Source organism: Melospiza melodia, chromosome Z, assembly GCF_035770615.1.
Source record: "Melospiza melodia melodia isolate bMelMel2 chromosome Z, bMelMel2.pri, whole genome shotgun sequence".
In the NCBI taxonomy this organism is placed as follows: Eukaryota; Metazoa; Chordata; class Aves; order Passeriformes; family Passerellidae; genus Melospiza; species Melospiza melodia.
In genome coordinates, this window is record NC_086226.1 from 2,435,390 (window position 1) to 2,462,676 (window position 27,287).

A 27,287-nucleotide genomic window follows, 5' to 3' on the forward strand; every position below is an offset into this window, starting at 1 on the left:
CCTAAAGCTGACTCACTGGCATGCGATTCTACCTAAGGCACATTTCTGGGAGTGGAGCTGGATCTTCATCAGATGATTCACAAATCAGGCCTGGTAGCAACCCCAAAGAACAGGACCCTTCGGAACAGACAGGTTAAGAGAATTGCAATACAAAGCAAAAGAACAGAGGATTAAACTAATTCTGTGTTTCAACTGGTTTTGCATAAATAAATGAAGGTTAAAAACAGGCTGCTCCTACTGAGTGCTCAACAGGCTGCATACACAAATTACCAAGGCCTGAATACAAATTACAAGTGTATATGTTAATACAAAGCTTTGCAGAGCATCCTTTGCAATCTTGAAAAGCAACATTTTTTTATCCTACATAAGAAGTAAGACTGCACATTTAAATACAGGTTTTTGCATTGTAATGCTTAATGCACATATTCTGCCTCTTTCAAAGGACAGGCAAGTACCAGCTAAGGTTTATTTCACTACTCTGCACACAGGCTTCCATAAACATTCACCAGCTGCACTTGGAACCCCACAATAAAAAAAATCACAGTCCTTGCACACAGATAAAAGCACACAGGGTTGGCTGCACTTAGCCTTCTAAGAATCTCCTTTCTTCCTCATAATGAAACCATTTTTTCTCAAGGGCACAACAATTTAAAGTCTACAAAGCTCTCTACTCTAAAAATTAGAGGGCATATCTTTATTACTACCTGTTCCTAAAACTTCAAATGACTCACTTTCGCATTTTTTCTTTCAATAAAACAAGTGGGAGAAATCAACACAACAAAAGTTCCCTTTTCTCTTTGCTACACATTAGTTGCACTCTACAGAGGATCATCACCTTTTTCCAAGATAGTGAGTTTAACAGGTTTTCCCACTTTACCCACCCATATCTGTTTCTTGAATGAAATGGGCTCTGTGCTTCCCCACCACATACAAACAGATGTCCTAAAGAAATGCTAGTCTGTTGTTCTACCACGATAAAAGTAACATTCACGTAAAAGCCACACTTCGAATTGCTTGAACACCGTGTAGCAAATTAATCCTAATTTTCAGAGCAGAAGTTAGGAACATTTACCTGAGCTATACTGAAAGTAATCAACATTGTGTCATCGCCAACAGCTCCAGCTGGTAGATCAGGACAACTGCAATGTAACTTCAAAGCAGTAAATACATCTCAGCAGTGCCATATCCACACAATCATAAAGGTAAGAAAATACCTCTAAAATCATCAAGTCCAACCTTCAACCCAGCACCACCACCAAGTTCACCACTAAACCATGTCCTCAAGTGCCACAATCCACATCAATTTTCCAGCACCTCCACATCTCCCCAAAAGCTCAAGGCACTGAACTAGACTTGTGTGGGTTTAGGAGAGCCCTTTTACAAAGACGACTTATGAGACACTAAGTAACTCTGCAGTTTGTGAATATTTTATGGTCAGATGTTTTTGCTCATCTCTGCCATGGTAAACAAACAAAACCAACTCTCAGGTATTTTAAAGTTTCAAAGGCTTTAACTCAACACCAATGAATGTTTTGCCATAAGACACAGGGCAGTAAGATACCCACTCTATGGTCTGACCATCAGGTGACACATCCAAATTCTACAGAAGGGCTGAAAAGGAGCTGCAAGCCCAACAAGCCCTGATCTCAAACAATTTTCTTATCCACATAACTACTCATAGTATTTACTTGCTTCTTTAATTTCTGAGCTAGCAGTATAAAATCTAAATACTGCAATAGAGATTTATAGGAGGTATACCACAGAAAAATAAATGGTATCAGTACACTAAAGTAAAGCCATGTAGCATTCAAATGATGAAATTTAACAGCTGTTGGGATGTTCTTGTCACCAAGTGGTGCCAGTTGATTTCAGCATCCCCCAGCTTGCTAACAATCACAGTGCAGTCTTTACGTGTCCAAAGTGCTCCTAAAAGAGCAAAGGATTCACATCCCAGTTCTCAGTATGAGGCAAACACAGGTTGGCTCTACAAATGAACAAAAACTACTTTGGGTATTTGAAAAAGAAGTACAGACTGGGTCAAAAGCCAGTCACATGTGTGATAACCAAAAGTGCCTCTAACATGGGCTTTACTATCTTTCTACAGTATTTACTTCCAGTTGGCAGAGGAGAAGAAATTTGAGCTCTGCTTCAAGAGAACAGACAGACAGGAACGCAGACACTTCTTTCCCACAAGACACAAGACTTTGCGTGTATTTGACTGCAGAAATTAAATAACAGTATATAAGAAGATACCAAGTTACCGGCGACATAAAAAGAAAAATTAAAAGGTAGTTTTCAGCAGAACCCTGCAAACAAGTACTGTCAAGATAAAAAAAAAAAATTAAAAAACCAAACATTAATCCCCTTTCCCCCCTTCCCTTAAAGTGCATCTTTTACCCTTAAACTGCTTCTTACATTGTTATTCCTGTTTAGGAAGAATTGGCTCAGCTGGCAGAACTAATGGTTAGCAACAGGAGACAAACTATACAAACAACTTTCCCAGTAAAAGGGGAGATGGAAGGAAAACACCAAAAGAGCATGGAGCCAGGATTATCAATTCAACCTCATTCCATTAATTCAACACAGCCTTATTGCTGCTGGAGCTTGGAGAGCTCCATTCAGACAAACAATGACATCCACTACAGGTGTTAAACAGCAAAAAAAACATTTTGATCTTGTAAAACAAACAAGGGAAATCAGGTGTCTGTTATCAAATTCACTTAAGGTTGAGGTGAGATGTATAAGTAATTATTGAGGGTTTATGAAGGTAACCCTGGCAAGATATTCAGTGAACTTCCTTAGCTTAGTTTTATTCTTTTCTTTACTACAGTGAGTGGATCCAAAGTCTGTATTTTGCATTTAAGATGACTTGATGACAGCAGTAAGTGGAACCATGAAAGACAGAACTTCACCATGAAGGCTTTCAAACCACAATACTCAAAGAAATACGTGTTTTTTTGTAACTCCTCACAGATTCTGCACCGTGCTATTAAAAGGTGTTACCTCCTCTGGATGAATCTTAGTTACTGGAAACAGAAATTGCACTTATGGGCTCATGGGCACTACTATCCAAAAGACCATTCTTTCCTACAAGGGCAACTTCATTTCCAAAAAGCTTCTCACCAAACACGATGAGGACCCCCCAAGCATTTCACCCAACTTCCTTCATTAGGAGGCAGCCTTTAAATCATTGCATTTCCAACCACAAACAGACAGAATTAGTAGACAACTTTCCTGATCTACTCTTTACCAAGATTTTTTCCCGAAATTGTCAGATTACTTAGAAATGTCTTTCTGGCAAGACCTGGCATTCCAAGGGAGCATGAAGGAGTGAGAGTGAGCTGAGGAGCCAGGAGAATTACCAGCTGATGAGAAATCCAAAGAACAAGAGAAGGGCACTGGTTCAGCCCCACCTTGCTATCAGAACAACCCGATTATTTTTTTTTCTTCAAGTGTTTGAGCACCAGCCTCACACTGGAACCACCAAAATGCAACAGTCCCAGTGGGAAACAAATTACTGAAATGGTAATTGTTTCATCATGCAGACAACTGGTATTATAAAGTCTGGCCCTTTGCTATTCCCAACTCTGTTACTGTGAGTCACTTGGCCTCTACCCATGTTGGATGAATGGAACTGAAATCTGCCTTTTCTAAAGTGAGTTGTGAAATGTTAACCATCAAGCATCATGAAACAAGACACTAGAGCAAAGAGGCAGCAAGAGGAACAATCAAAGTCTGGGTCTTCCCGCTCATTTTCAGGAAATTTTGAAGCATCACACAGAAGAACATCTTGCAGGACACTGCAAAATCCTCACTATAATGTCAAATCCACAACACACACACACTGAAACAAGAATGTGAGCTGGAAGAAGTCTTCAAAGCCTTGCATTTATTTAAAAAGTGACCAGCATTCCACTTATGACTCAAAAGTTGTCAGACTGAGTATTAACAGCTTCCAAGCTGTTTTCTTGGAGACCAAATACCACAAGGCATGGTAAGGCTGAAGTGTGTACTCTATTCTGCTACTTAGATCATTTATGAGCATTGGAGAGACAAACTGTGTGGTCAAATTGATACAAAAGCCCCGGACACCTTCTTAAACAATGAGGTGAATCATTCTGAGCATAGAGCTGACACACCTCATGACCACGGGCGAGTTACTCGGCCTCCTGGAGCAGCCAGTAATGCATCTGACACGGCGCCACCGCAACACCTGCGCCCCATTTCCAGCCCTGCGAGGAACCCGCGTGTGCCCAGCTGCAGGGAGCCAGCCACGTCCAGGAGAGACTGCTACAGGCTCCACTCACGCCCGTCAGACACCGGGAGGGGCAGCACGAACCAGCGGGAATGGGCAAGCACAGATTGCACGTGAAGCCTTAGCAGAAACACCTGTCGGCTTCTCGGCTGTTTTATGGCCTGGAAAGGCTCGGGATGGCCTTGGGCAGCCCGCGCTCCAAAGGACGGAAAGAGGCTTCTGGTTTTTTCTCGGTCTTCAGTGTTTATTAGTTTTTTATCTAAAAGATTTTCTCTCGGACCACAGAGGTCTGCACAGCAGCCAGCCATGAGCACACTGAGAGCCCCCGGGGCGGTCACCTATCTTTATACCCAAAACTACGTATACAATATTTACCTATTTCCCCAATACCTTTTACCCTTATTGACCAGTGCACTTTTAGTAATAACCAATCCCAAAGTGCCAACATCACCCCAGAAGATGGAGGCCAAGAAGAAGAAGGACAGGACACGCCCCAATTCCTCCATCTTACTTCTTTAGACCCCCCTGTACAGAAATCCCAAACCCTGTGTCTCACACTCTAATTAACCCATCCCTTCACCATTTACCCCAGTGAGATCCTCCCATCCTCATACAGGTGTTGTCTCCCGTGCAGGATCAAAGTCCAGCCACCAGACACTTCTGGCAACATTCCAGGACCTCCGAGCCCCCCAAGGGTGGTCTCGGCCACTCTGCACATCAGTCCTGAGGGGCTGAGATCCCACAACACCGAGCAAGTGATGAGGCATCAGTCACTCAGCTTAGCTCAGAGAGGGACTGTGCCCATCAGAGCAGGCAACAGCACAGGCTAATGTTTAGACCATATGCACATTTTGATTTACAGTCCCTTTCATCCAGTTCTCTTTCTGTTCAAAACTACACATTTGTGGACGTTGTGTTCTAAACCCCAAGTAGCAGACTCAGAACTGCAATATGCATTAAAAACCTGGAACAAAGATGTGACAGAAAGTACTATTTCTGTGGTGATTTGTTGTCCAAGTTCTCTGCAATTAACATCTGCTGCCACAGATTCCAGTATCATAACTCTGGCTGCTCCTGAGTAAGAGTGATAAAGGCTGAACTCCCATTCATGTGCTGAACATTTACTTTGGTTCTGGAAAACCAAAAGTTGTTTCCCTTCCACACAAGGTGATCTCAGAGCAGCGACACACACTGTACCACACTTTATCTCAGAGCTCTTTCCCAGCACTATGCCTGTCCCCCTCTCCAGTGCTGCTTCATTTTCAGCTCCCATCACCACCAATAATGTTCAAGCCAGCAAAAATATTCAAGTTCTAGTAACTCTTTTCCAGAGTGAGTACAAGTTACATGCTGGCAATTATGATATTTAAATCTTTTACTTTGATCTAGTACATGTGTTATTAAATCTGCTGCTCAGTTTCTGTCAATGGTTGCAGTTTTCTAAGCCATTCTGCCAGGTGCAGATAAACACACAGAAGCTGAGATTGACCACAGGCCCAATTCTGTCAAAAAGTACCATGAACACAACGAGTTTGAAATGCTATACACAAGTACGTGTGAGTTGCTTGAAACTATTTAGTAATTTGAAAAACTTTCCAAAGCTTTCATATCTTTAGATAATTGGTGGTATTTTGGTCAGAGGTAACCAGAGTTGGATCACTCAGCGTGCAGCCCCTTCCCCGTGTGGTACATACAGACCCCCCATCTCATTAGCAGATGTTTCACTGAGATGTTGATGCACAGGCAGGTCAAAGATGGCACATACATCCTTGGTGGTGCAGGCAGTTGATGTGATAACATACAAGGGAAAGGGAAGAAAGTGAACAGGACCCAGGCAAAGAATCCTGCATTTTAAAGGTAAATATACAGCAAGGAGGAGGAGGTCAGGACAGCCAAGGCAATTATTTCTTGCTGCTCTCATTGAGTTACACCAACTTATCTCCCTAATGTTTGATGTTCAAAGCCCCTCATGGTAACCCACATTTACTCTTTGTTCACTCAACCTTAACTTGCCCCATTAGTCCCACCCCCTCCGCAGTGCCCATTTGTCAGAGGCACCCAAACATCCTTCCCGCCTCCTCTCCATCAGCTGCAGCAGGGCAGCATTTTCTGTGTGCTGTGGCTGTTCCCAGCTGCCTCGTGGGCGGCTCCAGGCTCCTTCCCACTCCTGGTCTGTGCTCTGTGACTCCCTGCGGGCAGGCAGAGCTGCACTGCCACACACCTCGCACGGCTGCATGTGCAAGGCCACGGCCCTTCCTCCTTCCTGACTTCTCCCTGCACCTCCTCACCACGCCAGCCAGCAACCGGGCTGCAGAGCAAACAGAAAATAGTTGACACAGTGTAATTAAAAAATTCGAGTGTTTCAAAATGAGTCAGAACCGCTGCCCTCATGTACTCGAGCAGAAATACCAGCTGCCCAGACTCACACAGCGCCTTCCATCACCTGCTGCATCCCTGCCCTTGGCTCCCCAGACAGAGCACCAGTGTCCCTGGAAAGCCAGAACCACAGAAAACTGCTTTTATTGGCTTTCAGCAGCCACATAACCACCCCCTTGGGAGCTTGTCTGGACAGCACCAGCCTCCTCTAGATCACTGGAGGTGAGAAACATCAGAAAATTACTCTTAAGAACAACTGCTGCTGGACAGATGAGTCCCCCACACTTCCCCTCGCTGCTTTCCTACCGTATATCTATTTATATTTATCTATCTATATGCACGTGTATATAAATGAGGGATGTCTGGGTTTAACAAACACACCACGAGCACCTCGCTGCTCCCCCTGGGAGTTTGCTACAGACCTGTTTGCTCCACAGAGGCCACGTTTCCCTCCTCCAGGGCAGCAGGGAAAGCAAGCTGTGCTGCCCTGGCTGCCTGGCTCCCAGCACTGCAACCTCGGGAGCAGCAATTCCAGGAGCACAGGGGCAGGAGAGCCACACGCTGGGGAGCTCCAAGGAGCACCACACTCATCTTCCACCTCAAGGTCAAACAGCGTGTTTTTGACAGACTCAAGCAACTTAGCACTCGTTAAGAGAAACATTTTAAATGTAGCACTTGTTTCCTGTTCCAAGGGCAGAGGCATTACTGTTTGTGCTTAAATTTTTAGCTCGGAGAGTGGAAATAGTGCAGCTCTTCAAGCTGTAAGTGAAACTACTATTTGGTCTGATGGTTGGCAAGTAACAGAGAAGATCTAAAACCTAATAAAATCCCTGGGAGGGGGAATGAAAATAAATTTTACATTTTTAAAGGGATGCTCAAGGGTTCAAAGATTTACTTGCTCATTCACTTTTAAAAGCTAGAATTACTTGTCGGGGAAAAAAAAAAAGTCAAACAGGACTGACTCCTGCCATCTCGACACACAAGTTTTTTTTCAGCTTTTGAAGTGTTGTTAGGTACTTTGTGCTGGTTTAAAGTGCACAACTAGTTACAACCACGACCTTGCTTAACTAAGTTGTTACAGTTATAGATTCACCAAGGGACCCGCAAACTTTGAGGCAAGCTGCCTTGCTACACGGTTAACAAACTAAGACATAAATACACCTTGATGCTACTTAACAAAGGTGGGAGCAATGTAACCCTAAAAATAAATTTTAAATTTTTAAAAACTCAGACAAACAAAACCAAAACAACAAGTCTTTCAGAAAGTGGCCTTTGTTGTCCAATAACCTCCAGGCAAATAAAGTTACAGTACTGGAACTGGGGAAACAGTTAAAATATTACAAGTCTTCTCAGACCACCTTGTTTCGCTTTTTAAAAGGAACCAGTAGCACAGTTAAGTTTTTATATTCCCCGCGGATGGCTGTGCGGCTCGGAGCCACATCTGCAACCCATTAGATGTCAGGAGCCCAGGGGGAACCCGGGCTGGATCCGCAACGAGCGACTCGAGCGTCCTTCCCATAGAAAACACATTTTCCCACCAGAGGAACACACCGGCCAAGGTAAACAAAGACGCAAAGAAACCCCTGGAGAAGCACATAAGGGACCCCTTGCAGAAACAAGGGCTACTCTCCAACCCTCCAACAGCTCGCACGACTTCAAAAGTCGTTGCAGGAAGAGAAAAGAAAAAAAAAAAAAAAAAAAAAAAAAAAATGAAAAGGAAAAAAAAAAAAAAAAGAGGCACGTTACAAAAGTCCCGGGAAAGACAAAGCGGCCCCGGAGCTGCTCCAGGGATCTGTGGGGAGTTTGGCCCCCGCGGGGTCAGGGCAGAGGAGGGCGGAGGGGCCGGGGCAGGAGCACCGGCGGCGGCGGGACCACCCTGAGGGGCGCAGCCCCCGCCCGCGCCCGGGGCGGCCGGGCCGGTACCGCCCCTCCCCGCGGCCCCCCGCCCGCCCGGCCGGCAGCGCGCTCACCTGTGCGAGGCTGGGCCCCTCGCGGCCTGCCCGGCGCGGGCAGCGGCCGGGGCATGGGCAGCGGCCGGGGGAGCCGGAGCCGCGGGCGCAGCCGGAGCGGCCGCCGGGAAGCGCCGGGAATGTCACCGCGGCCGCCGCGCCGTCACTTCCGCCCGCCGCGCCGCGAGCGCCCGCGCGAGCCGCCCGCGCCCCGCAGCGACCCCGCGCGGCCGGAGAGGGAACGGCGGGAGCGGCGCCGGGGGCGCGCGTGCGGCTGCGTCCGTGTGTCTGTCCGTGTGTGTGTGTCCGTGTGTGTGTCTGTGTGTCTGTGTGTGTCTGTGTGTCTGTCCGTGTGTGTGTGTCCGTGTGTGTGTGTGTCCGTGTGTCTGTCCGTGTGTGTGTCTGTGTGTCTGTGTGTGTCTGTGTGTGTGTGTGTGTGTGTGTGTGTGTCCGTGTGTGTGTCCGTGTGTCTGTGTGTGTGTCTGTGTGTGTGTGTGTGTGTGACCGTGTGTCTGTCCGTGTGTGTGTGTGTGTCTGTGTGTCTGTCCGTGTGTGTGTCCGTGTGTGCGTCCGTGTGTGTGTGTCCGTGTGTGTGTCCGTGTGTGTGTGTGTGTGTGTGTGTGTGTCTGTCTGTCTGTCTGTCTGTCTGTCCGTGTGTGTGTTTTGTGTGTGTATGTGTGTCCGTGTGTCTGTCCGTGTGTCTGTCCGTGTGTCTGTCCGTGTGTGTGTGTGCGTCCGTGTGTCTGTCCGTGTGTGCGACCGTGTGTCCGTGTGTCTCTGTGTGTGTGTGTGTGTGTGTGTGTGTGTCCGTGTGTGTGTCTGTGTGTCTGTCCGTGTGTGTGTGTGTCTGTGTGTGTGTCTGTGTGTGCGGCTGTGTCCGTGTGTCTGTCTGTCTCCATATGTCTGTGTGTCTGTGTGTGTGTTTCACTATGTGCGTGTCCCCGTGTGTCCGACTGTGTGTCCATGTGTCTGTGTCCCTGTGTCTGTCTGTGTGCCTGTGTCGATGTATCCCTGTGTCACTGTATTCCTGTGTCCCTGTGTCCCCGTGTCCCCGTGTCCCTGTGTGCCTGTGTGCCTGCGTCCCTGTATCCCTGTCCCCATGTCCCTGTCCCCGTGTCCCCGTGCCCCTGCCCCCATATCCGTGCCCCTGCCCCGCTGTGTCCCTCTCACCTTGTGTCCCTGTTCCCTTGCCCCTGTGTCACTGTCTTTATGTCCCCGCGTCCCTGTCCCCATATGCCTGTATCCCTGTGTCCCTGTGTCCCCAAGTCCCCGTTTCCCTATGTCCCTTTGCCCCTGCCCCCATGTCCATGTCCATGTCCGTCTGTCCCTGTCCCCTTGTCCCCGTGTCCCTGGGTCCCTGTCCCCTTGTCCCCATCCCTGTGTGCCTGTGTCCCTGTGTCTCTATATCCCTACGTCTCCATGTCCCTGTTCCTATGCCCATGTCCCTGTGTCCCTGTCCCTGCGACTGTGTGTCTGCATCCCTGTGTCCTTGAGTCCCTGTGTCCCCTTCCCGGTGTACCCATGTCCCTCTGTCTCTATGTCCCTGTGTCTCCATGTCCCTGTGTTCCTATGTCATGTCCCTGTGTCACTCTGTCCCTGTGTCCCGTGTCCCTTGTGCCTGTATCCCCTTGCTACAGTGTCTCTGTGTCCCTGTCTCTGTGTCCCTGTCACTGTGTCACTCTCACTGTGTCACTGTGTCCCTGTTTGCCTGTGTCCCTGTGTCACTGGGCCACTATCACCATCCCTGTGTCATTGGGTCACTGTCACTGCATGCCTGTGTCCCTGCCCCTGTGTCACTGTCCCTGTGTCCCTGTGTCACCAGCCCTGTGTCACTGCCCCTCTGTCAGTGTCCCTGTGTCCTTGTCCACCTGTGTCCCTTAGTTCCTAATCACTGTCCCTGTGTCCCTGTGTCACTGCCCCTGTCATCGTGTCACTCTCACTGTCCCTGTCACTCTGTCACTGTCCCTGTGTCACCAGGCCTGTGTCACCGTGTCACTGTCCCTGTCACTCTGTCACTGTCCCTGTGTCCCTGTCCCTATCACTGTCCCTTGTCCCTGTCCCTGTCCCTGTCACACACTCGGAGCACATTCTCCCTTCCACACCGATCCTGGCGATCCTGCGCTCCCTGAGACCGCAGAATTCCGGGATCTTTGGCTTTGGGAGGCGCCTCTGGAGACCCGAGCCCCGGGGGCTGCTTGGGGGGAAGCTGCGGTTCAGTCAGAGTGACACTGTAATGCCCTCTTTAAACACTGTGATGCACACTTTAATCACTGTAATGCACATTTTAACATGGTAATGCACATTTTAACATGGTAATGCCCTCGTTAAACGCCGTCCTGGCGGGTTGTCCTGCACAGCTGCAGGTGTTTCCCGAGACTCCGAACGGTGGAAGGAAATAATTCCAGCACAGTCTGTAAGCCTTGGTCAGGGCTAGGAGCGCCGGGGAAATTCAGGATTTAAGCATTCGCTGCTCATGGCAGGACTCAGTGCCAGGGCTGGTAGCAGGGAAATGTGTGGGAAATCCACCTGCACCACCACCCAAATCGTGGGCATGGACTTGGGACAAACAGGCATCATGCCACCCCAGAAACATTTATCATACTGGGAGAGATGGAGAGATGCAGCTGGAAGCAGAACCATGCATTCAGGTTTCCACAATTATTTTTTAAACTCGTACTTTCCAAGGTACTTCTCACAAATATGTAAAAAAAATTGTCAGGGAAGGTGAGTGCATCATTTGTGATGTCAGCACCAAGGAAAGCACTAAGCGGGGAATAACATCCGGAACCTGCATTTCCAGGAGGGAAAAAACATCCAGAACCTGCATTTCCAGGGGGGATTAACATCCAGAACCTGAATTTACAGGGGGGAATAACATCCAGCACTTGCATTTCCAGGGAGGACAAAACATCCAGAACCTGCATTTCCAAGGGGGAATGGGGGGAAACGTCCAGAACCTGCATTTACAGGGGAAATGACATCCAGAACCTGTATTTCCAGGGGTGGAATAACATCCAGAACCTGTATTTTCAGGCGGGAATAACATCCAGAACCTGCATTTCCAGGGGGAGAAATAACATCCAGAACCTGAATTTCCAGGGGGGGATAACATCCAGAGCCTGCATTTCCCTGGGGGGGGGGAAATAACATCCAGAACCAGTATTTCAAATGGGGGGAATAACATCCAGAATCTGCATTTCCAAGGGCAGGAATAACATCCAGAACCTGCATTTCTGGGGGGGGGGGGGGGGTTTAACATCCAGAACCTGTATTTCCAGAGGAGGGAATAACATCCAGAACCTGCATTTTCAACAGGGGTGCAACAACATCCAGAATCTGTATTTCCATGGGGAAGAAAACATCCAGAACCTGCATTTCCATGGAGGAAGGGAGGAATAACATCCAGAACCTGCATTTCCAGGTGGGGAATGACATCCAGAACCTGTATTTCAAATGGGGGGAATAACATCCAGAATCTGTATTTCCAGAGGAGGGAATAACATCCAGAACCTGCATTTTCAACAGGGGTGCAACAACATCCAGAATCTGTATTTCCATGGGGAAGAAAACATCCAGAACCTGCATTTCCATGGAGGAAGGGAGGAATAACATCCAGAACCTGCATTTCCAGGGAGGACAAAACATCCAGAACCTGCATTTCTGGGGGAAAATAACATCTAGAATCTGCATTTCCAGGAAGGAATAACATCCAGCACCTGCATTTCAAATGGGAGGAATAACATCCAGAACCTGAATTTCCAGGGGAGGGAATAACATCCAGAATCTGTATTTCCATGGGGAAGAAAACATCCAGAACCTGCATTTCCATGGAGGAAGGGAGGAATAACATCCAGAACCTGCATTTCCAGGGGGGCAAAACCATCCAGAACCTGCATTTCCAGGGGACAAAACATCCAGAACCTGTATTTCCGGGGGGGAATAACATCCAGAACCTGTATTTCCAGGGGGGAATAACATCCAGAACCTGCATTTCCAGGGGGAGAATAACATCCAGAACCTCCATTTTTGGGGAACAATGTGCTTTGCCTCCTGAAAGACACCCAGAGGACACCAGGCAGCTCACAGGCAGTCGGGAACAGTTTTGGATGGAGTGCAGGAAAGCACAAGGACAAGGGCGGAGAGCATCTGCCTTGGATTTGCAGGAAGAATGACACACGGGAAGGAGCTCCAAGACTCCGTGGCTGAAGGAACCGGCAAAAAGAGAGGAAAAGGAATCCTGATTGCCTTAAGCACGGCAGAATTAGTGAACTGAGCAGGGAGACAGCAGTCATGTGTAAATGTCCGGATGAAGCAAGTGGCATCAAGGGAGAAGGCTGGGGATACATTAATTATTTTAATGGGGTGAAATTACAGAAGGGCATGTCTAAGCTGGGAATCAGTGTGGAAAGCTTTTGAATGGAGAAGAACAGGCTGGAAAAATCGTCTCCCTAAGGGGAGTGGTGAAAGCTTTATTGCCTGAGATTTTAAATGACATTTTAGGGGAAATATTAAGGGACTCATTCTGAAACATCAGGGAGATTGCACTGAAAGATTAGGAAGGGGAGAGGAAAGGCTGGAGGTGGTGCTGGCTCCAGGAATTTTGGGAGTACAGCCCAGCACATCTTCTAGGCTCCTCTGGCTCCACGTTATCATTCTGTGACTGTGTCTGCCAAGAGTGCAATGATTTCAGCGTTAGTTACCCCACAAGGACGTGATAAAACTCCCCCGCCAGGAGGAAACGCGTTTGACCAAAGGGAATCTCGGCACGTCCCCAAGGACAATGGGAGGAAATCAGCTCAGCGCTGGCGCACAACCTTCAGCCACATTTTCTCGTGTTATGAATAAGAAGCCTGACTAGGCCAATATTCAAGCAGCAATCAATTTATTATTTAATATGGTAAAGTAGGAGCAATACAGCGCTGGGTACAGTGGGGGAAGTTTTCCCTCCAACTGCACACCGATAATTGATTGTTACAGGTATTTATAAGGGTACCCATCAGGTTTTTTTTCAGCAGTTTCTATTTCCAATCTTTTACTCATCAGCAACTTTTATTCTAAATTATTACATCACAATTCTATATACTATTGTGATTTTTCTTTCTCAGGATGTATCTCAAAGGAGTATCCCCAGATGGTGACGGTCCAGTTCCCGAAAGAAGAAAGACGAATCCCATCTGGTGGGGTCCAGCTCCCCACATGTGTGTCTACCACAGTGTTCATCCACCCCCGAGGTACAGCCAGAGTCTCCTTGGGAAGGAAAAGAAATAAAACCTTTCCTTGCTGCTAGGTTTTATCAGCCAGCATAATCTAATTAACCAGCACAGCTGCTTCGTTAGCATTAGAGGCATATTTATCAAGGGGCTAGAGGAAGCATTTATTAAATTAGCTTGTAATTTTGGAGCTGCTGGATGGATTTTTTACTAGAGTTTACACAGCTGAGGACAGTGCAATGCTGAAGGACTTCAAGGCAGAGGGAGGCAGCTCTGTGTCCTTCTCCCAGGTAGGTGGGACATGGCAAAGACAGAAGGAATCACAAGTCTCACTTCAAATACGCTCTCACTGGTAAAAGCCTTTGCTTACTCACATGTGGTGTTGTTCTGTCAGAGAAATATTTGTGAATTGGAGAAGCAGAAACACAGCCCAGTGCTGAAATTCTTTGGAGAAGTGAGCATTTAACAAAATAAGACATGTTTCTAAAGTTGCTTGAAGTTGCTAACAGTGACTAGCTGCTTGCAGGCAAAGTGAAGGATTTCCTGCAAGGTCACAGAGACCAGGATCACTATTGTTTCACTGCTGACCCTGTACTTTAAAAATTCAAAGAATAGCTTAGAAATACAAATCATTTCCCAGACCTCCAAGACCCATTCAATTCTAAATGTAATTTGAAAGATCTTTTACACATTTACTATTTGACACATAAAATTTTGCTTTTAAGTCCCCAGAACAACATTGAGTATCAAGATATTTGGAGTGCTTTACTGGAGGTGGTACCAAATGCAACCAACTTACTTTTAAAATAAATCTTGAAACTTTTAATATTTTTAGCTATTTTTAATTAAGGCCCCATCTTAATATCTTACATCTACCAAAGGATTTATATAAATTAAAGGAGATTTCTGAATACTTCCAGTCAAAGGAAGACTGGAAAGGAACCACAACAGTCAAAGAAAGACGGGAAAGGAATCACAATGAAATGTTTGCAACAGATGGAGTATTTCTATGCTACTAGCCAAAACATACAGCCAAAAGAGATTCCAGCCCCACCTTTTGATTCAATGCATTTGAAGTTAAAAGACACATACGTCAGCTCATAAGCCTTAAATTTCCCTGATGGATTCTGTATTTCTCTAGCATTTTACTTTAGTTATTCTGGATTTAGTATCTGAATGGTTTTTTTTAAATAGATTCATAATACTATGCTAGTCTGCAGATGATTTCTCTTTTTTTCCTAAAGGAGTTATTATTTTGCATATTGGCCTGACAAGAACAGTGTGTCAATTTGTGGTAAAATATGTATGAGCTTTCGCTTGAGGCTGATCCCCATTTTTCACATTGAAGTCACAATTTTAATCACTCCTTTTTTTGTGTGTTTTTGGTGGGGTTTTTATGGTTTTTTTGTTGTTGTTGTTGTTGTTTTCTGGTGGAATTCCTTGTGTTTTCCAGGAGGAGAAATGAAGCGCACCGCAATAAAACACAAACACCTCTTGCACATTGTTGGGAAAATGGAATGTCTGCAGCTCAGCCTGGCCCTGCACCTGCTCCCATCTTGCAGGTGTTAACACAGGTGTCTCCAAAGCTCAGTCTGGGAGCTCAGAGGGGAGCAGCTGATGCGCCCTGCGGGGACAGTGGAGCAGTGGAGGCTCCCCAGTCCCTCTCACTTGGGTGATTGTTGCATACCATCAGCAGCCGAGGGTCCAGCTGGCACCCACCCGCTGTGACTCCCATGAGAACACCCAACAGCTGCCAGGGCACAGGGGGAAGCCCAGAATCAGGGGTTTTCTCAGCCAGCATGGTGTGCTCCTGTCCCAGCAGGACTTCAGCGAGCCGTTCCTCCTCCAGCATCCCATCCCCACCTGGGAAAAGCCAGTCTGTCCCCAAGGGAAAGGGTTCCCTTAAGGCACTCTGACCAAAGAGAGCTGAGAAACCTTCCCAAAGGGCTCCACAAATCTCGTTTATCTTACTTTTCCCGATTTCCAACCGGGAGCTGAGCAGTCAGACCTGACAGCTGCCTGCTGATTTACGCTGCGTGTGCCAGGGACGGCTCAGCTGTGACACACGGCTCAGATGCAGCTGCTGGGGATTTTTTGTTATTTTCCTCCTTGAGTTTCCAGTGCTAGGAAGCAACACGTGGCTGTGTTTGGGCAGCTCTCCAGACAGCCTGGCCCTGCTGCTCTCTGGATTCAGGCTCCTCATGTGCTGTGAAGCAGCAGCAGCCGGGGAGAGGTGCAGCTGCTCCTCCGTGGGCGTGGGGAGGGGACAACAGCCCCAGGCTCCACAACTTTTCACAATTTCATGATGAGGTGGAGCTATGGAAGTGCCACAGTCCCCAGGAAATCTTCCCAAGCCTGGAGTCATGGTTACGCGTGCGAGATAAAAAGTCTTCTCCTAATCTTAGCCAAGTAAGTCTTGAGGCTCTCGTTAAAAAGCAGGGCTGGCATCACCCTCAAGCCCTCATCTATCCCATCTTTGTATCCCAAAGAGTGATTAACACTCCTTCACATTTTAAACACTCGAGCAAATAATTTCTAATTTGCTTTTAAGAGCTTCCAGTGATTAAGATTCCTTAATTGCCAGGCTATGACCTCCAGTGCCTTTCTTGTTAGATCATTCTTTGATGTCTACCCAGCCATGTTCTGATGTCTTCCAAGACTGCAACTTCTTCCCCTACCACAACAGGAAAATCAGATTATATTCTTGTTCTTTCCAGGTTCAAATACCATTCCCATGGTTTCTTTTGTGTAGGTTTTATTCATAAGCAGTAGCTGTACCTGTAATCATCCCTGCACTATGCTGCCTGCTCCAAATTTCACATCAGTGACCCCTGAGGTAATTTCTCCTCAGCCAGTTTAGCCCACGAATTTTCCACTTGCTTTTGCACTCATTTCCTACCCCACCAGGAGTGAAGATAAATAGCCCTAAAACTAAGGCAACTCACCCTTTCCTCACAGCTTGGAGGAACTAAACAGCAACTCCTTCTGCTCTATGAAAGAGGCTGGAGATTCCCATGAGCAGTGGCTCTCTGGGCATCCCTCCCTTCTCCCCATCACAGCAAAAAAAAAAAAAGAGAGGACAGAGGTTACACTTGTGCTGTTAATATTGACACCAGTGTAATTCTGAATCTCTTGTCCTGCAGATCAGTGGAAAATCAACTTTTGCAGTGAAGCAACAGCTCTCGTGACCATATTCTCTTGCAACTCCAACTGCAAACAGATTGTCACTGAAATCACCACTATTTGCCTGGTTGCCTCCCACAACAAATAGGCCCATGCTCAATGTCCTCAGCTGCTACCACTCTTTCTAGGTTTTGCTTTTTTTGCTTTTTCCCTACCCACAGATTTTCTGATTTTTGGCTTTGGAATCAAACAGTTTCTAAAAGCTGGCATATGTAAAACACTTCTCAAAGTGTAGAAGGCTGGTGTGGTGATGGCATGGAAATAACAGAGCTCAGGGAACCGTCATGGACCATGACGTTTGAGGTAGAATTGTTAAGGACAATCTGACTTCAAAATCATCATGTCCCACAGGGGTTCTGCAAAAATACTGTTTTCAGACCTAGAAAGGTCTTACTGTGTGGGTTTTTTTGTTTGTTTTGTTAGAAAACCACGCCTGCCTGCTCTATCTATAGAACTGCTTTACAGGTGTGTATCAGAGGGAAAAATAACTCATAAAGACAACAGCAAGTTTGGATGCTATTTAATGAAAAATAGGTGAAGCTTATAAACACAAGGCTGACAGAGAGAAGAACACAGCAGGAAGCTGCCAGGGTACAGGTAAGAGTTCTGAAATGCATTGCTAGTGCAAGTAGGTAGGCGACAGAAGGAGGATCATGTTCCAGGCAGGCCTGCTGGGCTATTGCAGCTCGAGAGGCAGAGCTTTAATCTCCTTTATGAGCTCTTCATCCAAGGCATTCTACCAGGAGAGAAAACCAAGAAGAATCAGGGACCATGAGACAGCTTCCACGTGCTGCTGACAAACAAACACATCTGCAGTGATCAAACCCTGGGAGCCTGTCAGCAGTGATGGAATAACCCCGGTGTTGAGCTGGATGGACCTGTCCTCCAAATGGAAGGCTGGACAAGCTCAGCTGCCTTCACTCTGAGCCCCAATGTGATTCTGAACACATCCCAGCTTACTGGTCCTCCCCAGAGGTGAGCATTCTGACCTCAGAACAGCTGCAGGCTGGTAAGGGGACCCTGTACTCCCTCAATCAAAACCCCAGGTATTCTCACCTGAAAATGTGCAAAATGCTCTTACCTAGATGTGATTTTTGATCACAGGTTTAAGGCTTACCACTTGTGCTTTACGAGCAAGCAGGCAGTAGCCCAAAGGGACAAAAACATGTTTTATGGGGCTCAAACGTGGCTCAGCTCACTCAGGAAAGCTACGTATGAACTTCCCAAACAGCTTTATGGTGTTTGGCTCAACAGATTACACCTGCATGGAGGACATGGGCACTGTGTTTTACAGGAGAATGTCCCCATTGCAGCATACAAGGCAGATGTTGACTAAAATAAGCCTGGAGCCCTCTGAGAGTTCAGGAGGAGCAAGGAAGATTCTGAGACCTACAGTGAGTGGATAAACATTCCAATAGGCAAAATTCATGGGGCTACAGCTACCTAATCTGCACTGATATCACTATGCCAAACTGCCTTTGCAGCTCAGACATCAGTTCACCAGTTCCCCTGATCAGTACCTACAACTTCTGCCTCACCACATCCCCCCATGAGAACATTCTGTAATAAATCTGTAAATAAATCTGTAATCAATTAATACATGTAGCTCCTGGAAAGATAAGAAATCTCTTACAAGTTCTCTTCTCACTTCTTCAACCTTCACCTGCGCCAGGGGAATGCTCTAATGAGAGAAAATGGCATAAAAATCAGCATTTCATCAAGATAAAAGTCCCTGCACCTTTACAAGAGTCTAATGATGAGCCTCAGGTAAATCAATGGACAATTAATGAAGTTTTGTGTAGGCACTTCACATGCAGAAGGTCCTGCCTTTAAAAGTCATTGCCATTGGTTTGGTTTGGGCAATCACATATTTTTCAAGTCTGGTATGGCCTAAAGTCTAAAAAAAACCCTTCATTTTAAGCAATTTCCCAAATCTACCAACCAAGGGACTTGATTTCAACAGTATTTGTGCAAGACTTTTCCAAAGTACAGTAAGTTTGCAGGGAAAAACCTCCTTCCCTTCCCCCTGCCTGCACCAGGGGCTCTCCCAGTCTCCAGGGACAGCAAGGCTGGAGGTGGGAGTTGGGGAACCTAATCCCATTTGAATGTCCTGTTCCACCTGAGAGAAGGAGAAAGCTGCCTCTTGGAGGAACATGGATTAAACAGAGCAGCAGTCCCACATTTCTAGCCACAGCCTATTTTTTTCCCTAGGAGCAAGACATCAGTGTTTGTATGAGGGAGAAAACTGCATTTTCATAGAGCACACTCAAGAGAAATCAAAGGAAATGATGGAGCAGCCAGTTCAGGGGACAAAACCTACATTTGGCTATTTCTTCAGGATCCTTAAAATCCTGTTCAGAGCTCCAAGCTCTGCAACACATGCTGTGTCCACCAATATGGCCTGACGAGCATTACAGCTAAAATACTGGTAAAACTCAAAAAGTTGGTTATACTAGGGGATTCCTTTTCTTCCATATTTCTTTGTCCAATTTCTAGATAATTCACCCGAATACTAATTTACCCAGCAAATCTGTCTACTTTGTTAGAACACAGTTTGGCTGACAAGAAGCTTAATTTCTTGGCTTTGATTAATAAATAGAGATCAAGTCTTTACCAGACCTGTAGGACATCTGCCTGTCCACCAAAGGCATCACAAGGATATCCCTTACATTCTGAAGGCCACTAAAATTAACCTGATGGTAAATACAACATAACAGTGGAGTAAATAGTTACAAGAGGTAAATCAAGATAGTATGCCAGTTCCATCTTCAAGGGCTCTATTTCTTTACGCAGCGCAGCCAGCTCCTGCAGAAAGAGAAAGGCAGACGACATTCTAGGGAATTATTTGCAGAATTGATGGAAATGGGTGAGATGGATCCACAGTTACCTACAACATTTTAGTATGTGTGAGATTTCATCCTCTATAAAACACATGGAAAACCAAAGTTTTGCACATGCAGCAGCAAAAAGACTCTCCCATATGCTTATCAAGTGGGAGTAATTTCTTTTTGGGACTGCAAACGGAGTACCTTCCACAGTCCCACACTCTTTTCAAATAATCAAAGTTAAATAAAAAAGATAAAGCCATTTGTGCTGCCCATATCACTGATGTCCTGGCAAAGCAGTTCTATAAATGTCAAGGAGTCAAACTGTACCTTATGCTTGGGCTCTAGAAGATGACAAGCCCAGAAAATTTGCCTGTGGCTTTTTGGATGCAAAATTCCAACAAAAATTAGTCCTGGTCAGTACCCTCGTGTAACACTGGGCAATGTGAGCACTGCCACCCAGTGCTGGTTGGTGAGAAGCACAACAGAGAAACCAGGAAATCTGTTTTCACTGCTCCACTCGAAAACATAAAGGAAAAGGCAGCAAAAGTAATCAGGAGAAAGACTGAGTTCCCACTACAATAACAGCAAAAAATATGAAGATGTGTTGAGTGCAGAGGACAAAGATGTAAAGTCTGTAGTTACAAACTCAAGAAATGTGCTTTTTCTTTAAGATGTTCAACTAGGCTTACAATAAAGCTGAAAAATGTTATGTTTAAAGACACAGAAAAAAAAAAAACCGAAAAAAAACCAAACCAAACCAAAACAAAACAAACAAAAAAAAACAAAAACACACCACAAAACAAAAAAAAAAAAAAAAAAAAAAAACAAAAAAAAAACAAACACAGTGATTCTGAATTTGGGTTTCTTTTGACCTTATCTCCTTTTTTTTAAGTGTTTGGAAGAGATTTGCTTCACACAAAGCAAGAATCACATGGGTCATTCTATCAAGAAACGGTAATAATTCTGTGGACATAGTCCACAGAATATCCACTCTGTTTATAACACAGATCAGAAATAAAGGAGGCAGATCTGTTTTCAGTGCCAGGCAATTTATTCTGTGGAAATTCTCCAGCAGATGCCTCTAGGAGAGACAAAAGAGCCCAGTTCATGGGAATCCACCTACAGGATTTTTATTTGTGCTTCCTTTGGCCATTAAGATTTGTTCAGGCAGCCAAAGAGCAAACTACTATTCCTGAAAGCACCCAACAAGCAAGCCTGGCCTGTCCCACTGTAGCAACATCCCTCCTGTATCCAAAAACCTACCTCAGATAATTCCACCAGCGCCTCATGTGTCAGGGATTGGTTCAACTCCGTGCTAACAAGCTCAGCCTGCAAACAGGAGAGAGCACAAAATGCAACAAGGAGAAAGATTTCACCACTTCTTTCTGTTTAAACAGGCAGGGAAGAACACAGGCTGTCCATGGCAGAAACATGTGCTATTATTGGAGCCACAGCGATAGCTGGTGTACAAAATGAGGTGGTGCTAAAATTTGTATTAAGAATAACAAGTTTTTCCAGAAAAGCAGTGGGAGAAGGGCACACGGCAAGGCTGAAGAAAGGCTTCTCAGGAAAATCTCAATTGCAACACAACACTTTCCATTCCCATGCTTGTCAAGGTATCAGGTATGGCTTTACTTTAGCCATAAAGTAACCTGCCAGAGTTTCTCAGGGAATGAGGAGACAGCACTGTACTGATCACAGGATGCACTGAGGAGAGATCAGCAGGGACACCTGAACTATATTCACATGTTGTCCTGTTAGCTCAAGAGTCCCCAGTACTGGAGTTCAGGAAGCTTATGGAATGTCTCTGTAACTACAAATTTGGGCTCAACCAACCACGGCTGTGTCATCCTATCACAGTGTCATGTAGGAAAACTCCTTCCACCTACCTCAGCATCACAGATCCTTATTTTCAGATCCTTAGATTTGTCTTCCAGGAACTTCAGGTTCATGGATTGAATCTCTTCTTTGGCCTGTTGTATTCCCTGAGATTTCTTCAGTTTTTCAATATCCCTTAAAAAATAACACAGAAAGAAAAAGCTGTTACATTCAAAGATGTATCAGTACACAAATACCTATGCTCAAGCTAAACCCTGCAATACAACAAACACATGAAAGAAGAAAACTGAGAAAACCCTGCATTTCCCTGTGAGATTTTCCAATGGAAACCTATACAGTGTTACATCCAGAACGCCACAGACCAGGGAAAATAGAGGCAAAGAAGAAAGCCATATGCCCAAAAGCAAAGGGTAATAATCTCGTGCATAATTCCCTAACTCACTTAGAGACCTGTTACACCAGCTAAACCTCAGATCAAGAGGAGGCAAACCTGCAGAAAGCACATGGGAATATCGTTTACAAGGCCAATTGCCACTTTAAAAGACAAAAAAAAACCATTCTAGAAATAATTAGACTGGAAGGGAGCTGTGGAGAGCATCTGGGCCAGCTCCCACCAAGGCTGGGGTTGATTGTGCTGTGCTTTGCAGACCTCTTCAGATTACATCCTCCAGGGAAATGCTTGACACTGATTCTTTTTTGAGTTATCACTATTATTACGTCTTCTACACACTGGTTAAGAGAACTTCTTACCTGAGAATGGTTTTTGTTTTGCCTCCCTTAGTCTGACTACAGAGGCTATGCTAAATGTGCTAAGAAAATCAGATTTGTCTTCAGCCTCAGACAAAAGTAACTGGTGTAAGATGGAAACTTGCATCTGAAAACAGCTTGTAGATCACTTTTGCTTTAAAATAATTGGTTTGATGCTTTGCCAGATCTCTTTTGACTACTGAAAGTATCCATAACACATGGGTTTTGATAGATACTTCCAAATACTTTGAATTGGAGATGTGTCAAACCCCTAAAAATTCAGTTTTCCTTGTTAGTTACCATAACCAACATTGCCCAAGATAGAAATCACCAGTATTACTTTAATCTTGCCCTCTTCTTCGTCCATTACTCACTTCTCTAACTGCTTTTCCAACATCAGTGCTGACATCAGTTTTTTTGTGAGGGTCCTCAATTTCTGTTCCATTTCTTCGTTTTTTGATTTTGTTTTATACAGTTCCAAGGTCATGTCATGGATGGCACTGTAGAAGCTGGTGAAGAGAGAATCAGTAGGAATGCTTAGGAGTCAGCTTTTCTAAAAGTCAGAGTTGTTGTTATTCTTTTCTCCACACCTTAAATGATTGACTTAGTTTACTCTTGATGTTATGGCAGGAGTAAATTTAAGTAAGATATACCAAGGGAATTTCCTTTCCATAACTAACACAGATTTCCACGTGGAAGGGAAAACAGCCCAGCTACCTGAGTAAGTGAGCAAGTGAACACAACTGGCACTCTGGTGAATAAAACCACCACGTGCTCCACTCCTGGCTTGCCTCACTGCCTTTGAGAGAAACTGTATTCAGTCCCTGAAAATGCGTGGTCACAAGATGTGCCCGGCAGCATCTGAGTACCCTCCTCTTCCCAAGCGGCCCAAAGCTCTTCCCCCTCCAGCTCAGGAAGAGAGATGCAAGTGCCAAGATCCTAAATATCGCATAAAAATTGGTTTCAAAGTAGGGTTTACCCCTTCTTTGCTGCAAGTGTTGCAGTGCCACAGGCCAAAGCCATGCTAGGGAGAGAGGCCCAAGGAGACCAGACTAACAGATGCCATTTCTCCATGGCAGAGGGAATCTCCTTGCATGAACTGAGGCCAGATGAGACAGACAATGATGAGGAGCTGAGGCTGGAAGAGCAGTCACAGTTCCCCAGTCCTTGCCTAAGCAGTGTGAACGCTGCTGTAGCCTGGGACACCTGGCACAACAGTCCAACTGGCAGCAGCCTGCAGCCACTGACCACAAAAGCAGGAGAAAAAGGAGGGATTTAACTCCATCCCAGGCCCCTCTCAGGCTTCAGAGATTCCTGTGCTGGGATAACCTAGAGCTAGGAAATTCAAATGTAGTCTTCACTTCTTATCCATCCTCACATAGTACACCCAAGACCTTGGAGCACAGGCGCACCTCTGCTTGCCAAAAGAAAAATTCCTCCCTCCCTAAATGACATTATTGCCACCTCCCTCCACTGTGCTGAAAAGGACCACAAGGCTCTCTGTAAGAGGGAGAAATTAATTCCAAGAGCATAAATGAAGCCTAAACAAGACCTATGAAATATATATCTATTACAGATGGGTGGGGTTTTTTCCAAGTACAGTTTTGGATTTTCACCCCTCTCCTCCTCCTATCACGTGTTGCTTGTTTTGGTGGTTGGCAGGAGGGTGCTAGCACTTTGTGCTCAGTTCCCATGCACTCCAAAGCTGCCCAAGGGGTGAAAAATAAACCTGACAAAGAAGATTCCTAGTGCCAAGTTTGGAGCTGCCAATGTGGAAAAGCAGAGGAAAACAGCACAGACCCTCACCACGAATGCAGAGTGTGAAGAATTACCTGGTAAGAGACGTGTCCTCCATGTTGAGTTCTACTGCACTTTGTACCAGGTCAGTGAGGTCATCCTTGGCCTCCTTGGACATATCGTCTTCCAAATATCCCAGGCTTTCTTCAAGAATATTACGACAGGTGTGAGCTGGAAAATATACATGAAACAAAGCAGTGATTTTTTTTAACATTACTGCTCTTTTATGGAACTCTTCAAAGCTAGAACCCAATCCCACACTGGGAACTTAGCTACCTGCCTGTTGTTGGAGGAAAAAGACACTTTTAAAACAGGATTAAACACACAAAACTGCTGCCATATCTCCATTTGTCAAACAAATTCAGTGTATAAAGGGAGAAAGCACTGCTCCACTCCGTCCCTGATCAGTCTGTCTGACATCAGACAAACAAGAGCTCACCCTTGTGCTACAGCAATGAGCACATGCAGGTCACCTCCCCACAAAGCCCACAAGGCTGAGCCTTGTTCATGGCAAATCCAGGAAGTCTGTCTCCATCATTTTTTGTTTGGTGGCAAGGCACTTGATAGAACAAAAACATCTTCATGTGTACCATGCCAGCCTTTGCACAGAAAAGCAAAATTCCTTCCTGAGAAAAGCCTATGAAGTGACAGTCCTTTATTATGTGTTTTAAAAACACACTATGGTCCCCTGAACCACTCACTTGCTCAAAAAAACCCAAACAAATCAAGAAATAGTCACTCTAGGCAGCTTCAGCACAACGTAATCATCTCAATGTTGTTTCAGGCTCCCCCAGGGCTTTCCTTAAGTGGCTTAGCACCAGCTCAGACTCTTGAATGAGCTGCAGGGATACTTCCCTCTCTATCCAGGCAATATTTCCATGCTGTGCTATCCAGCCCAGCAGACTAGGAGGTTTTAGTAATTAACCTGCTTGTCCACATTTATGGCCTGCTCAAGATGGCTTATAAAATTGTCCTTGAGTGATCTTATGTCGCTGTAAATTGTAATATAAACTGCATTAAAAAAAAAGCTGAGTCTGTTTCAATTACATATATTTATATATATTCCAAAGTTTCCAACAAATACAATCTTCAGGACCACTCAGAACAGCCTGACTCAGGTGGAACTGAGAAATGGAGCTTCAAACTCACCTTCTGCTTTATATTTGCTTGTCCTGTCCTTCATGTCCTCTATCAGCAACATAACATCCTTTACTCTCTCTTCATTGCTCTCCATAATTTCATGCAAAATATCCACTGTCCTTTCATTCACCTCACATTCCAGAATAGGCACATGCCCATTTAATTTCTTTAACCATGAAATAACCTGCCAGAGAAGGGAGACAAAAGAGCAAGCAATCATGTGAAATGACAGAAAATAGCTGATAGACGTGAAGAATATAAACCACTGCAAACTCTGCATTCCTGAAGAGCAACTCCTACATCAGTCCAGAAGGCATGGGTGAGAAAAGGGGAGACAAATTCCTTTCCCTCTTCTTTAAACACCCTCTGTGGTCTAGAAGACTATATTATATCCTTTTTAATCTCCCTCATTTCTTGGAATACCTGCTTATCTCCATGTGATAAAATTTCACCTTTTTATTCACGTGACCTCTTGGCTACAGACACAGTAACAACCCAACAGATGTTAAATAGGTGTTTGGAAAAATGGTGAACACTGTGTTAAAGTGTGTGGGATAAAAGTGCCTGAGCCATCACTAGGAGCAGTCTCTCTGCAGGAGAACAGGAGTCACCATAAAGTGAAGTCACAAGCCCTGCAAAGCAGTTGTACCATCAAAAACAAGGTCAGAAATAAAAGATCAACACAGTGCTCTCAGGTAGGGCTGTGATCGAGGAACCATGGAATTGTTTGGGCTGGAAAAGCCCTCCAGGATCATCCATTCCCCCAGCACTGCCCAGCCCAACAATGACCCACGTCCCCAGGTGACACATCCACACAGCTTTTAAGTCCCTACAGGGATGGGGACTTCACCACTGCCCTGGGCAGCTCTGTCAGGCCTGGACAACTCTTTGAGTGAAAAAATTTTCCCTAAATCCAACCTAATTAGATTGGAAAGCTTAGATTATGACCAGTAATAACTGAAGAACACGGAAGTTCTACAGCATGTAAGGAACATAAACTCTTGCATAAGTCTGCCTAATAAACCTGACGGAGAATTGACGCAGCCGTATAATTTTAAGTATATTTTTTCTCGTCCCTCATCCTGCTGCTGTACGCGCACACAAGCAGCGATGGAGAAAACCACCGCAGCATAAGGCGCAAAAAGCACGAACTGTGTGTGTGTGTGTGTGTGTGTGTGTGCGCGCGGAGAACTGTGAAGAAAAGAGAAAGCGAGCCCTGCCGGCCCCCGTTACCCGTGTGAGCTTCTCCTGGAAGGAATCGCCACCCGGCGCTCCCGCCGCCGCCATCCTGCCCGGAGCCTGTCGGGAGTGGGCGGCTGAGGGGCGGCGCCGCCGCGGCTTACCCCGGGGCGGGGGGAAATAGCGATGGAAACGTGTTTTAACCGTTAAGAGGAGCGTTAAACGCCGTCTGTCCGTTAAGGGAAGATGTTAAAAAAAACGCCAAACGAACCCCAGCAACAGAAAAATTAAACAGAAGAGATGCAGGAGGAAGGCATCGCTAAGTACAGCAGAAAGATGTCTGGGGGTGCGGCTGGACATGAGCCCACAGTGCCCAATGGGTAATGGCCCCTGGGCTGTCCCAGCCAGGATGTGACACAGCCCCAGGGTTAAAAATAGGTTAGAAACTGTTGTAAAATAGTTGTTAGAGTGTTAAGCATGTACTGTTAGTTTGGTTATTGTAAAAGGGGTTAAGTTATAGTGTTGGAATATGAATCCCAATATTACCAGTTAGATTGTGCCTGGGCCAGTCTGACCCTTGCTGCTACAACACACTACAACATTATAGGAAATACGGTACTCAGCGTACCATATTACACCTAAGTAAAGTGCACCAGCCCCCAGGCGAAACGAGCCAGCCAGGACAGAACTGTAATGGGTCAATTAAGCCCCTTAAACGTTCATGCAAGTGAAGGATCCAAACAGAAACCAATATAAAGGGGCAAAAAAAAAAAAAAAAAAAAGG

At 45.6% G+C, this 27,287-nt stretch overlaps 2 protein-coding genes across 4 annotated transcripts in view; both read right to left on the reverse strand.

Annotated features, from left to right (window-relative positions):
- The window catches only part of ARK2N (arkadia (RNF111) N-terminal like PKA signaling regulator 2N), a 45,469-nt gene extending 36,794 nt beyond the window's left edge, over positions 1–8,675 (reverse strand). For both annotated transcript variants that reach the window (XM_063180787.1, XM_063180788.1), the window contains exon 1: positions 8,602–8,675. The gene's annotated coding sequence lies outside the window, so the exon portion shown is untranslated. The remainder of the gene's footprint in view (positions 1–8,601) is intronic.
- Positions 8,676–17,478: 8,803 nt separating this feature from the next.
- On the reverse strand, positions 17,479–26,640 carry HAUS1 (HAUS augmin like complex subunit 1). 2 transcript variants are annotated; one of them, XM_063180032.1, is made up of 9 exons: positions 26,558–26,640; positions 25,334–25,508; positions 24,220–24,355; positions 22,762–22,896; positions 21,691–21,814; positions 21,065–21,130; positions 19,707–19,778; positions 18,607–18,654; positions 17,479–17,709 (listed from the first exon to the last, which is right to left on the reverse strand). In XM_063180032.1, the coding sequence occupies exons 1-9, from the start codon at positions 26,609–26,611 to the stop codon at positions 17,650–17,652; spliced, it is 870 nt and encodes a 289-aa protein (XP_063036102.1). In that variant the 5' UTR covers positions 26,612–26,640; the 3' UTR covers positions 17,479–17,649. The 2 variants fall into 2 exon arrangements, with proteins under 2 accessions (XP_063036102.1, XP_063036101.1); XM_063180031.1 differs by having other exon boundaries at positions 17,479–18,654.
- Between the last annotated feature and the right edge of the window lie 647 nt (positions 26,641–27,287).

Bases quoted from the DNA above. Each gene is read 5' to 3' on its own strand.
- HAUS1 (XM_063180031.1), bottom strand. From the start codon at position 26,611: ATGGCGGCGGCGGGAGCGCCGGGTGGCGATTCCTTCCAGGAGAAGCTC. The intron at 24,356-25,333 runs GTGAGTTTGAAG...TATATTTTCCAG, and splicing joins AAGCAAATATAAAGCAGAAG to CTCACACCTGTCGTAATATT. The intron at 19,779-21,064 runs GTAGGTTTTTGG...CTCTTTCTGCAG, and splicing joins CGCTGGTGGAATTATCTGAG to GAGCTGGCTGCGCTGCGTAA.